General features: G+C 44.6%; 1 protein-coding gene across 1 annotated transcript; it reads left to right on the top strand.

Annotated features, from left to right (window-relative positions):
* On the top strand, window positions 1-13,239 carry LOC139674070 (phthioceranic/hydroxyphthioceranic acid synthase-like). The gene is made up of 6 exons (XM_071560194.1): window positions 1-115; window positions 843-996; window positions 2,714-2,874; window positions 4,729-4,932; window positions 5,036-5,217; window positions 7,681-13,239. The coding sequence occupies exons 1-6, from the start codon at window positions 1-3 to the stop codon at window positions 13,237-13,239; spliced, it is 6,375 nt and encodes a 2,124-aa protein (XP_071416295.1).
* Window positions 13,240-13,433: the final 194 nt, after the last annotated feature.

The raw sequence follows: 13,433 nt of genomic DNA, 5'->3' as shown, positions 1-13,433 counted from the left end.
ATGCATCATTGTTTGATTTGGCTGATACTACATCTGTATTGTGCAGCCCACGAGATGGAGATTGAGACTGCAGATGAAGTTGCTATTGTTGGAATAGGATGCAACTTTCCTGGAGGTAAGTGTGGGGTAAAAGCAAAGCAGGCTGTGAGTGAACGTTGAAAAGTGAAGTAATTTATGAGTGTTGAAACAGAATAAAACCTGTTTCTCCCTTAGTAGAATTTGTTGCTTTTTTACTTGTAGGATCTTTTTAAAGGTTGTGCTGTGGTGTAAACCAGTTAGTTCTAATTTGTCTGCTGACAGACAGACAGACAGACAGACCAACCAACTGACTCACAGTGCTGGCTGTGGGCAGGGGATTGAGCTGCCTGTGCAACTCCTACAAATGAACTGGATGGGTCTGGGATGATTTGAACTTTCTTCACGTGCACTGGCAGGGGGACTGTACATTGTTGCAGGAATCTGCATCCAATAGGGACAGGACAGATCAAGGGCAGGACAATATCACCAGCTGTGCCTGTACTATAAATAGGCTGGATTTTGCTGAAAGAAAACTTCCTGCTTTTTGACAGTATATACTGTGGATGCAGTAGATGGAAGGGAAATGGGGAGAGAAGGTGGCTATGGATTTTGTGGGGTTCCTTTGCTTTTAGACAAGCAGTGAAGGGGCGAGTCAAGCTTTTCAGTTTCATCTCACCAAAGAATGACCAGTTGTTTGTCTGACAATTCTGTGTGAGCAGACTCGATTTATCTGTGGGAGTTTTTGTGGCTGATTGTGCATTTCTGAGTCTGCGTGGGGCAGGGGAGAACATATTTTAATCTACTTGAAAAACTTTGTACAACAGGAGATGGAATTGACAATTTCTGGAAGGTGCTGGAGGAAGGCAGAAACTGCACAGTGGAAATCCCTCCTGAGAGATTTAATGCCAAAGAGTGGTATGATCCAGATGATAACAAGCCAGGAAAAATATGTACAACGCGAGCTGCTCTTCTTGATGAGTGAGTCTGTTACTCTGCTGCACCACCAAGTTTTGTTGTACTTAGACTAACTTACTAATCCTTTGAGGGAATGCAAAGCACAGGGAGAATCTATAAATTGGACCTAGGAACTGACTTGCTTTTATCTGACATGAGGAGCAGGTGGTTTATCCAACTACAGGAATTTCTGGTCTGAGACATCGGTGAGGAAATTTGGTTGCAGGCTGTGTCAAGCATGTTATGTGCATGTCTGGGAGCACACATGGCCTTTGATTGCACAATCCAACGTGTCTGTACACACTCAGCATGTGTTGAGATGTCACCTGCCTGCTGTGTGTCAGTGGTGTCTGCATTTGGGGTTTACAGAAGCAGACATGCACTATGTATGAGGGGGTGTAGGCTGGATCTGAGGAGAGTGAGAGCCTGTCAGATAATTAGTACTGTCTCTAGTAGTATGGACTGCAGAGGAAGGTGGTGAAGCTGTAAGAAGGGCCAGGTGGGTCTCCTTCAGTTTCCTCCTGCAGATCAACCTGCTTTGCTGGACCTTGGGACCTAATCCTGTCGTTGTGGGGACAAGTAACGCTAATTCGTGTGCAGGTGTGGTAATTCAGAGACAATAGTGAAGCCTGGTTTGGATAGCTGGTAAAGAAGGGGATCTCCTGCTTAATTTGTGTGTTATGCTTGCTTGTAAACCTGAACTATTCATAATTGCATAACAAACTTGCTTTTCTCAGGGCTCATACTGTCATGCTTTAAAGAAAGAAACTTTGTCTTTATTCTGAGTCATTCCTCCATAATACTGAGGGGCTATATATGTATGAGTATCAGGTAAAGATAATGTGAAGAGAGAGTCTGAAGGAGGGAACTGCAGGATGCATCCTCTCACTTGTGTCTTCCTATCTCATGTCAAATTATCCCAGAGATGTGGGTGCAAATGTTTGAGGGCTGTGACTTATGAGAAGAATAGGAAATTACAATAAGATCAACACAAATGTCCTTTATTTGAATTCCACATTCACCTTAAATCCTCAGGCTGTAGACCTTTATTCAAACGAGAACTTCACATGCAGAAAAGAAATCTTATTGGCTCCTGAGATTAATACTTGGCAGGGTTGAATGATAGGACCCATAATTACTTGAGTGCAGATACTGAATTCTGCACTGAAACCAAGAGATGATAGAAGGCCATACAAATCTGATCTTGGGATATAAGATTAAGGTTGGACTTGGTAATTTGTAAGCTTGGGCCTACTCTGAAGATGTTTTTAAAGATAACCACAGACATATACACAAAGTATTTTGAATTTATTGTTGGAGAAGTATAGGTATCTTTTGGAAACAGCTGAGCTGATCCTCTACTTACTGGTTGTAAATTGTAAAGCATCAGTCTGTATTGGCTTAAAGTAATGTATAAGACAATATTTTTTCACCTTGTTGGCAAAAGAGGGAGTCTCATTCTGCCCATTTCATAATCTGATGAGAATGACCATGCAAATAAAAATGTCTAGGTGATGGCTCTTACCTGTGAAATGCAGAATCATTGCTAGAAATACATATTTTGTGGTGGGACATCAAATATCCTTGGCCTAAGCACATTTCCTTCTGCATTTCATAAATGGGAATTGTGGCTTAAAACCCATTTTTTGCTTTACTTTTAATGAAATTACAAAAGATATGTAGTGTGAGTCTAGAAGTAAATGTATCTGATACATGATGTACCATTTTCTGTGCATTTTAGATTTAATTCATTTGACAACCACCTGTTTGGGATTAATAACATGGAAGCTGAACGCATGGATCCTCAGCAGAAGTTACTGATAGAATGCACATACAAAGCCCTGGAGGATGCAGGAGTCCCTGTAGAAGCTGTCAGTGGCAGCAAAACAGGTGTTTTTGTTGGTAAGATGAAAATTTCATGTCAAAGAAAGTGTGTTTGAACGTCCCAAAGATTGGAGCACTCCTTCATAAACTTTGCACATCTATGTAGCACTGGAGATGTAAGGCTACTGTGCTGTGGCACTGCTGGTTATTTTTGGTAGGAATTATTAGGCTCCTCTGGAAGTTCATGATAGAATTGCTGTATCTCTCTTAGGTGCTCCTCTTCCTGTGTTTAAGCACTGAAGTTGAAGCAGGAACCAGTTAAGCTGCACCCCCAAGCCTTCCTGAGAATGATACTCCCAAGACAGGCTGGGATGTCCCACCCATAAGGGGAAAAGAACCCCCAAGTTTTGTAAATGTTGGAGTCTGCAAAAAAAAATCATTCAATTTTCTTAGTAAATTACACACTTGGCATGGAAATTGGTGTGATAGTCCCTGCCCTACTATATAAGCCTGTGGCAATAGTTTTGGATAAAGGAGTTGGGTGAAAGGGAAGAGAGAAAGGAAGAGATGAATTAAAGAGAGGGAGCGAGAGAGAGAGAAAGAGAAAAAAAAATAGAAAGAGAGAGAGAGAGAGGGAGAAAGAGAGAAAGAAATAGAGGCAAAGAGAAAGAGAGAGGCAGAGAGGAAGGGAGGAAAGGAAAGGAAAGGAAAGGAAAGGAAAGGAAAGGAAAGGAAAGGAAAGGAAAGGAAAGGAAAGGAAAGGAAAGGAAAGGAAAGGAAAGGAAAGGAAAGGAAAGGAAAGGAAAGGAAAGGAAAGGAAAGGAAAGGAAAGGAAAGGAAAGGAAAAAGGAAAGGAAAAAGGAAAGGAAAAAGGAAAGGAGGAAAGGAAAAGAAAGGAAAAAGGAAAGGAAAAAGGAAAGGAAAGGAGGAGAGGAGAGGAGAGGAGAGGAGAGGAGAGGAGAGGAGAGGAGAGGAGAGGAGAGGAGAGGAGAGGAGAGGAGAGGAGAGGAGAGGAGAGGAGAGGAGAGGAGAGGAGAGGAGAGGAGAGGAGAGGAGAGGAGAGGAGAGGAGAGGAGAGGAGAGGAGAGGAGAGGAGAGGAGAGGAGAGAAGAAAAGAAACGAAAAAAAGAAAAGGAAAGAAAAGAAAAGAAAAAAGAAAAGAAAAGAAAGAAAAGAAAAGAAAAGAAAAAAGAAAAGAAAGAAAAGAAAAAAGAAAAGAAAAAAGAAAAGAAAAGAAAGAAAAGGAAAAAGAAAAGAAAAGAAAAGAAAAAAGAAAAAGAAAAAAGAAAAGTCGCCAGTGTCCTGGTTTCAATATCCAGGAGATACTGCAATTTCCACACATGCCCATGGATTTGGGGATCCATGGTACCTCAAGCCTGTGTGTTCACAGGAAGAGGACACAGCTGCTTTCACAGGCTCTGTTCTTTTCTATTTCTATCTTACTGGTTCACAGAGTGAGAAAAATAAAAAAGCACCAAATGTAGGTTGTGCTGTGACCTTGAACTTGGTACATGTGAGGAACTGAAGCTAATGTCTTGTACATTTATGTCCCAGCTACCCTCTGTGTAACTTGCTGATGTATATTCCCCTAGCTAAACCAAAACAACCACTGTCAAACTGAGACACAGGGACTTAAGCAGGCTACAGGGAGCTCAGCTGCATCCTACAGTGAGCTAAGCCATCAGGAAAGGCCTGTCATTTACTGGTCAGGTAGGAATTTCAAGTGTTAGGTATGTTTGTGTCAGTTGTGTCCAGGGGATATTGGTGGGAGTTTTGCCTTTGACCTGTGTTGCAGGAAAGGTTCCCCATAGGAGCATTGATGGCACACAGTTTTACTATTAAAACTACAAACCAAAACATTCCATGAGGTTTAGAGCTGTACATCCCTGTTGTTGGCTTGGGTTAACTTGACATGTATCTTATATTTCACAGGACTTATGAATCGAGACTATGAAATCGTAACAAGCAGAGCAGTGAGTGTAATAAATCATTATGATGGCACAGGAACATCAATGAGTATTGCTGCTAACAGGGTCTCATTCACATTTAATCTGACTGGACCATCCCTGACTATTGACACTGCCTGTTCATCTTTTCTTTTTGCTCTGCACTACGCCTTGCGAGCCATTAAATCAGGTAATGGGAGTGAAGAGATGCTGGACACTGAATTCAGGATTGTGATTGTTTCTGTCTATCACCTGGGCCATCTCAACATGAGCATGTTTCTGTTTTACTCCAGGAGACTGTGAGGCAGCAATCTGTGCTGGAGTGAACTGCATAATAGATCCTCGGACCTTTGTATCTCTCAGTAAAGCGAAAATGATCTCTCCGGAGGGAATAAGCAAACCCTTCTCCAGCAAGGCTGATGGCTATGGAAGGGGAGAAGGCTGTGGTGTTGTTTTCCTCAAACCACTGAAAAAGGTATGATTGCTTGTGAAGCAGGCTAAAATAAGACTGGTTGTTTGCCTGTGTCTCGTATCTTCAGGTCTAATGATTACTTTTCCAGAGAAGATTTTCCAAGTCAAGCTTAAGATCAATGAAGCATTCCTGAAACATTAAGCATTTATGTTCTTTCCCTACATGGGAAAGGGATCACATGTTTAAAAGTTAGCAGTGTACTCTGTCTGTTCTTGCTTTGTCACGGTGTTTTGTTCTGCCCTCTACAGAGAAAGTATGGGACTGTCACAGTATCACAGAATGGGTCAGATTGGAAGGGACCACAGTGGATTGTCTGGTTCAACCTCCCTGCTCAAGTAGGGTCATCCTAGAGCACAGGGTTATGTCCAGATGGTTCTTACATCTCTCCCCTGAGGGAGACTCCACAACCTCTCTGAGGAACCTGTTCCAGTGTGTGATCACCTGCACAGTAAAGAAGTTCTTCCTCATGTTTAGGTCAAACTTCCTATGCATCAGTTTCTGCCTGTTGCCTCCCATCCTATTGCTTGGCACTGCTGACAAGAGCCCGGCTCTATCCTCTTGACACCCTTGCTTCTGACATTTATAGACAGTGATGAGGTCCCCTCAGTCATCTCTTCTCAAGGCTGAACAGGCCCAGTTCCCTCAGCCTTTCCTCATAAGAGAGATGCTCCAGTCCCTTAATCATCTTTGTCACCCTCTGCTGGAGCTGCTCCAGGAGCTCTGTGTCTCTCTTGTACTGAGGAGTCCAGAACTGGACACAGTGCTCCAGATGTGGCCTCACCAGGGCTCAGTAGAGGAGCAGGATCACCTCCCTTGACCTGCTGGCAGTGATTTTCTAATGCACCCGAGGATTCCATTGGCCTTTCTGGCCACCAGGACCACTGCTGGCTCCTGGACAGCTTGTTCACCAGGACCCCCAGTTATTTTTCCATAGAGCTGCTTTTTAGCAGGTCAGCCCCCAGCCTGTACTGGTGCGTGGGGTTATTCCTCCCCAGGTGCAGGACGCTGCATCTGCCCTTGTTTGAGAATGTTCTTCTCTGCCCAAGCTGTCAAGGACCTTCTGAAGGGCTGCACAGCACTCTGGGGTATTGGCCACTCCTCCTGGGGGAAGTAAACCTCGAATACTGACCAACTCTTTGGGACCCATCTTCCTTGCAGGGTCTTCTCCCATGAGATTCTTCCAAGAAGATCCCTAATGAGGCTAAATTTAGCTCTCCTGAAGGCCATGATTGTAATCTTGCTCACTGTCCTGATACTGTTCACTACTGAACTCTACAGTCTCATGGTCACTTGCAGTCAAAGCTGCCCCCAAACTTCAAATCATCAACAAGGCCTTCTCTTATTAGGTCAAAATACACCATTCCTTGTGGGATCCTTGGCTACCTGTGACAGGAAGTTGTCATCAATGCTTTCCAGGAACCTCCTGGACTGTTTATGCTTTGCTGTGTTGCTTCTCCAGCAGATGTCAGAGTAGTTAAAGTCCCCCACAACAACCAAGACCTGTGACTTTGAGACTGCTTCTAGTTGCCTGTAGAACACCTCATCCACTTCCTCCTCTTGATCAGGGGCCTGCGGCACACCCCCCTCACAATGTCACCCTTACCAGTGTGCCCATACCCTAACCATAAGCTCCTGACTTGCTCATAATCCTCACCAAGACAGAGCTCAATACATTCCAGGTGTTGCCTCACATAGACTTTCCTGGTCTCCCTCACTTGAACAGTGTGTAGCCCTTCCTGAAAACATTCCGGTCATGTGAGCCATCCCACCACATCTCCGTAATCGCAAAGCCTTCTTTTGCTACTAAGGTCTTTCTGTGATGTTTCCCTGTTGTCTTCTGTTATCTCAGGAGTCCCAGGCTCACCTCTGTAAAACTGCAGGTGTACTCCAATGTTGCTGGTACATCTCACAGTCACCTGCAGAGGACCCTCACATGTACCCTGTCCCTCTTAACTTTATCATACTATCCCTCAGTTTGCCAGGGACAAGCCTGATATTGCTCCGGTCCCCTATCAAATCTTGTTTAAAGCTCTGCCAATGAGTCTTCTTGGTTCCTGGGCAAAGACTTTCCTTCCTCACTGAGAAAGATGAATCCCCTCTGGTGCCAGCATGCCTGCCTAGGCCATACCATTGTCAAAAATCCCAAAATTTTGGTAGTGACACTAGCTGCAGAGTCAGGTATAAATAGACTCAGCCTGTCTGTTTCTTTCAATATTGCTACTTTCAACTGGAGTATGGAGGAGAAAATAACTTGTGCCTCTAATTCCCTTAGCAAACATCCCAAAGCCCTGAAAACTTTTTTGTTTGCCTTAAGACTGTGTATTGCCATTTCCTCTCTCCCTCCAATGGAAGATCAGTAACGGATAGTAGTCAGTGGGTGGTACCAGGCTTAGAACTTTCCTGGTGACATATTTAACCAATGGACTACTAGTATTACTAAAGAGAATTTTATCTTTTATAAAACAGGCAAAGGAAGACTACAGCAAAATCTGGGGTGTGATAAACATCAGTGCAGTAAATCAGAATGGTAGGTCCACAACTCCAATCACAAGACCATCTCTAACAGAGCAAGAGAAGTTACTGCGCAGCATTTATGAAAGTCGTGTTGATCCCTCGGTTGTGCAGTACATTGAAGCACATGGTACAGGAACAGCTGCTGGAGATCCTATTGAGGCTGAAAGCCTAGGTAATGTCATTGGTAAAAACAGGTCTTCCCGAGTTTCCATTCTGAAAATTGGTTCAGTGAAAGGAAATATTGGACACACTGAATCAGCTGCTGGAGCAGCTGCATTAATCAAAGTGCTACTGATGATGCATCATGGAAAGATTGTTCCATCCTTGCATTACTCAAAGGAGATGAGCAGCATTGATACGGAGAAATTAAACCTTGATGTTGCTACTGCTGTAGAGCCCTGGGAAGAATCAAGTGAGTATGGAAGAGTAGCTGGCATCAACTGCTTTGGATTTGGAGGAACAAATGGTCACGTTGTAGTCAGGCAGGTTAAGCAGCCAGAGCCTCTTCCTGCCTTTAAGAGGCCCCTTGAATTAGTTCTGCTGTCAGCAGCATCAAGTAAGTCCCTTCAGATGACCATGGGTGATACAGCTGAGCAGCTGAGCATAAGAAACTCCATAACTCTCCCAAGCCTGGCCTATACCTCTGCCTGTAGAAGAAGCCATGCCAACTACAGGTATCGCAAAGCGTTTGTCACAAATTCCCTTCAACACTTGCAGCAAGAGCTTAAATCTGCAGTGAGCACTGAACCGGCCCTGTCCAAGGGGGAACCACAGCTGGTGTTTGTGTTCTGTGGCAATGGCGTAACACTGAAGGAGTTCAGCGAGACTCTGCTGAGCTCAGAGCCAGTGTTCAGAGACAAGTGTAAGGAAATAGAAGACCTTTTTCAGCAACACACTGCAATCAGCCTCCTGCCAGCAAGGGATCAGAGCCCAAAGGATTTTTTGAACCCAGAGCTGTCCCAGCCCTTGATTTTTACCCTGCAGGTTGCCGTAGCCTCCCTCCTGAAGTACTGGGGTATTAAGCCTGTTGCTGCTGTTGGCCACTCGGTGGGGGAAGTTGCTGCTGCGCATATTGCTGGGTACCTTTCCCTGGCAGATGCAGTCAAAGTGATTTATCACCGGAGCAGGCTGCAGGCAAAGACTGCCAGTGGCAGAATGCTGGTGGTTGGGAACATCCCTGTTCAAGAGATTGCTGAATGTCTGCATCCCTACTCGGGAAAGGTGTGCATTGCTGCCTTCAATAGCCCAGTTTCCTGCACCTTGTCTGGGAATGTAGACTCTGTGGAAGCTGTCCAGAGAGAGTTAGCTCAAGCTTTCAGACAGAGAAACATCTTTCTTCATGTGTTAAATGTCCCAGCTGCATACCACAGCCCCAGCATGGATTTGATCCTTGGGGAGCTGGAAGAGAAGATAGAGCCTTTGGGAAAGCAGAAGGGGGAAATTGAAGTGATTTCAACGCTGACTGGGGTGGCTGCATCTGAAAATGACTTTGCTCAGGGTAAATTCTGGGCCCGGCATACTCGTGAGCCTGTGGCTTTCAGGCAAGCCATCCAAACTGCAGCTAGAGACAGGGAAAACCTGGTGTTTGTGGAAATAAGTCCTCACCGAGCATTGCAGCGAAGCATAAGGGAAACCCTAGGAAAAGGCACAAAGGTGTTCTCCTCTTTGCAAACTGATGCAGAACATCAGACGCTCCTCACACTGGTGGGAAATCTGTTTGAACTGGGATATAATCCCAACTGGCAGCACATTTATAATGCATATCAAAGTGTTCCAGTGGCCATTCCACGCTATCAGTTTGATCGCCAAAAACTCATGGCTTGTCTGGATATCCATCAACAAGCAAAACAAAGAGGTGTCAGTTCCAGTCATCCTTTGATTTACAGTATAAACAGTGATGACATGGAGTTTGGCTGCCTGCTGTCTCAGGACACAACACCGTACTTATACGAGCACAAGAACAATGGGGTGGCCTTAGTCCCTGGTGCTTTTTATGCAGAGCTCGGCCTGGCCTCTGTGATGAGCAGCTCAAGACCCAAAGTGCCTCTGAGTACTTGCCAGCTGAGTATTGGTTTTTCTGCACCGTGCGTTCTCTCTCAGAGTTCCCAAGTGTTGAGTATCAAGCTGAGTCCCCAGAAAGCCGTGACAGCCTTTGAGATTCTCTCTCCCTCCAATGCAGTTTATGCTGCTGGCCAAGTGGCAAAGGGGCCTGAAATTGTGGTGGAAGAGAGCACTATCTCCTTCCAAGACATCTATCAAAGATGCAGGTCAGTGATTAGCAGAGAGGAGGTTTATGAAGCGCTGTCTCAGGTTGGCTTTCAGTACGGCTCCATATTCAGGCAGCTCAGTGATGTGCATTATTGCCAGGAACTAAAGGAAGCTATAACAAGCATAAAGGTGAACAAGGAGACCATCAGAGAGATGCACAGCTACTGTATCCACCCAGTGCTGCTTGACTGTTTTCTGCAGATGACTGCTGTCTTGACCTCAAGGACATTTCAGTCCAGAGCAGGCTTTCCCTCAGGAATAGGCAGCCTTGTGGTGCTCCGGCCGCTGGAGGAAGAAATGATGATCTATATGAGAACAAGCAAGTCCACTGGGAACTGCCTAGAGGTCTGTGGATGTTTTGTGGACAAACATGGCTCTGTTTTGGCTGAACTCAAGCGGGTTGCAATCACTTTCATGAAGGAAGCATCTTCCAGAGACAATGAGTTCCTGTTTGAAAACAAGTGGAAAGAAGTCTCTCCTTCACAGACAATTGTACATCTGGGTGTTAAGCCCAGATTCCTAGTGTTTGCAGATAAATTTGGGATAGCTGAGCAGCTCAAAACGTATCTGCATCCTTCTTCGAAATATGTTATGTATGAAGACTGGGAAGCCCTCTGGGAAGGCCACACACAGAATAAAATGAGAGCTGAGGTTGAGGATTATGATGAAATTCTCTTCCTGTGGGGCATTCAAAAGTTAAATGAAGATTTCCCAAGGAAAGTTGTAGACCAGTTGGCAAAGTGTTGTGAGGCCTATCGCCAAGTAGTGGTGGCATTAAGAGAGAAAAAGTCCCGCTCTTCAGTCCGAGTGATCACCTACAGGACAACAGAAAGATACGTAGACCATGTTAACTGTGGGTTTGCATTGTATGGCATGACCAGAACTTGCATGGTTGAAGCTCCAGAAATCACATTTCAGTTGATTGACCTCGGCTCTTCCAGCTCCCTGGACATCTCAGTTCTAGCAGATGTTCTTGTCAAATACAAAGATGGGGATTATCCAGAAGTTTGCATCAGCCAAGGAAGAATTTATGTGTCTGAAATCAGACGCACACCTTTTGTAGATGCAGATTACATCCAACCTGTAAGAGCTCTCCAGAAGTCACACACATTCACTTTGTACACTTCTGATCCATACACAGCGAAAGACTTGACTGGTGAATTATCCACCAACGCTGCTGCTCAGCTTGACAAACAGAGTGTTGAAATTCAAGTGGATAAAATCTGTGTCCACTCAGAAGATTATTTTCCCATTAGCGTTTCTAGTTGCAACTTTGGTAATACACTGTATTGGAACTCGCAAGCAGGAGAGAAACACAGACTTTTAGCTCTTGATTTCAGTGGCACAGTAACAGCAACAGGAAGTGAAGTGAAAAAAGTGAAAGTGGGAGATCATGTGGTTTCATGTTATCCCACTGCTGCGTCATCCAGGGTTCGGATTCCGGGAACAGTTTGTTTCAGTGCAAAGAAATTCCCATTCTTCCAGAATGTCCCTTGTGTGTCATACTTCATCATTGCATGGGAAATCCTCACTCAGAGATTACCCAAAGGGAAACATGGCAGAACATTGGGTATTATTACTGCAGACCCATCATCGGTTTTGTGCCTTGTTATTTCTGCAGCGGCAGAAGAGATGGGTTGGAGAACAGTCCTTGCAAGGCCCACTCCTGATAAGTTCCAGTATATAAACCTATGCAATGCCCTTGTTGTCCTTCCTCCAGTCAGCAGACTGTCTCGGGAGGATCTGGCCCACATGTACTTTCTTAAAGATGTGGTGATGGTGTGTGGCAATCGACAGTCCGAATGTATCCAGAATGTCAGTGAAATTGATCATGAAAACATCAGCTTTCATATCCTTGCCCTTTCCAGTGTTTTCCAGAAAGCACCTCTAAAGGAATTGCAAAAGACTGTATATGCCTGGATCTGTTCCATGGATATGAAAAAGTTTAGACATCTCTCAGGTTCTGTTTTTCAGCAGAGTGAGAACTTTGAAAGGCTGAACTCTGCAATGTCCTATTTCACCTGCACTTCTGTCCCCCTTGCTGTACTGAGAAGGCAGAAGGACCTCAGCATGCTTTCAGATATACCGTTGTATGAACCCCAGAAGCAGCTGTTTAAGCAGAATGCTGTTTATGTAGTAGTGGGAGGGCTCACTGGGCTTGGCTTTGAAACGGTGAAATTCATAGCTGAGAACGGAGGAGGGTGTATTGCAATTTTGTCCCGGAGAACTCCGAGCAACGAGAAGCAAGAAGAGCTGAAGGCTTTGCATCAGCAGTACAAAAGGAGCAAAGTAGTGTTTGTGCAGTGCGATGTGACTTCGACCAGTGATGTTGAGAAAGCCTTCAAGTCCATTGCAAACACCTTTGCGGGGAGTCCGATCAAAGGTGTGTTTCAAAGTGCTGTTGCTTTACACGATGGGCATCTTGAAGTTCTGACCTTGGCTGACTTTCAGAAAGTGCTGAGCCCCAAAGTAGCAGGGACCCTAAATCTTCATTGGGCTACTAGAGGCCAGGAGCTTGACTACTTTGTGTGCTACTCCTCCATTACTTCCTTTCTGGGCAATGCCACCCAGACAAACTATGCAGCTGCAAACTCTTTCCTGGATGTCTTCTGCCTCTACAGGAGGAACTGTGGGCTTTCAGGCCAATCTATTAACTGGGGTGCTCTGAACCTTGGCATTCTGCTCAATCAAAACTATATCCAGAGCATTCTGGGATCCAAGGGCATAGACATTCTGCAAGTGCATGAAATTCATGAGTATCTCAGGAAGAGCTTACTTATGAATAACCCACAGCAAGCTGTTGTCAAATTGAACTTTCAAGCTCTGTATCATCATGTTTTCTCTCGGATAATTTCACTCAAAAGTCGCTTCATATCACTTATGTCAGAAGATTTCAGGAACAAGCTTGAAAGCCCTGAGGAAACTCAAGTGCCAGATACTGCCTTTCTCAAATCTGAAGACTATATCACCTCCCTGGTGAGTGACCTCACCAGACTGAACCCAGATGAACTAACCATGAATACACCACTTTCATCTTTGGGCATAGACTCTATGTTAGCTATGACAATTCAGAACCGTGTCTTTCAGGAGAGAAAGGTGGACATACCTCTTGTGAAACTGCTTGATCCAAACACAACTCTGTCAAGTTTAGTGGTAGTTTTAGAAGAAACAAGCAGTGCAAATGGGGTAGTTGAGAAGAATAATGCTGCTTTTGAAATTGCAGAAAATGAGAGCCGGCTGTAGGAATCTTCTCATTCAGGAAATGTGTACATTGAAGATACGCAGACCCTTTGTAGCATCTCAGAATATGTCATTGCAGATGGGGTAGAACATTTGGTGATGCTGAATGTACCCTTCATCATTGAAAACCTCACACCAGGGTCTTCTGTCATCATGCTAGCTGTATTAATCTCAGTCAATTGTTTGACTTGTTACTT

This window comes from Pithys albifrons, chromosome 7, assembly GCF_047495875.1.
Source record: "Pithys albifrons albifrons isolate INPA30051 chromosome 7, PitAlb_v1, whole genome shotgun sequence".
NCBI classification, from domain to species: domain Eukaryota; kingdom Metazoa; phylum Chordata; class Aves; order Passeriformes; family Thamnophilidae; genus Pithys; species Pithys albifrons.
Note: the sequence above shows the minus strand (reverse complement) of the source record. Positions and strands in the feature narration are given on the sequence as shown.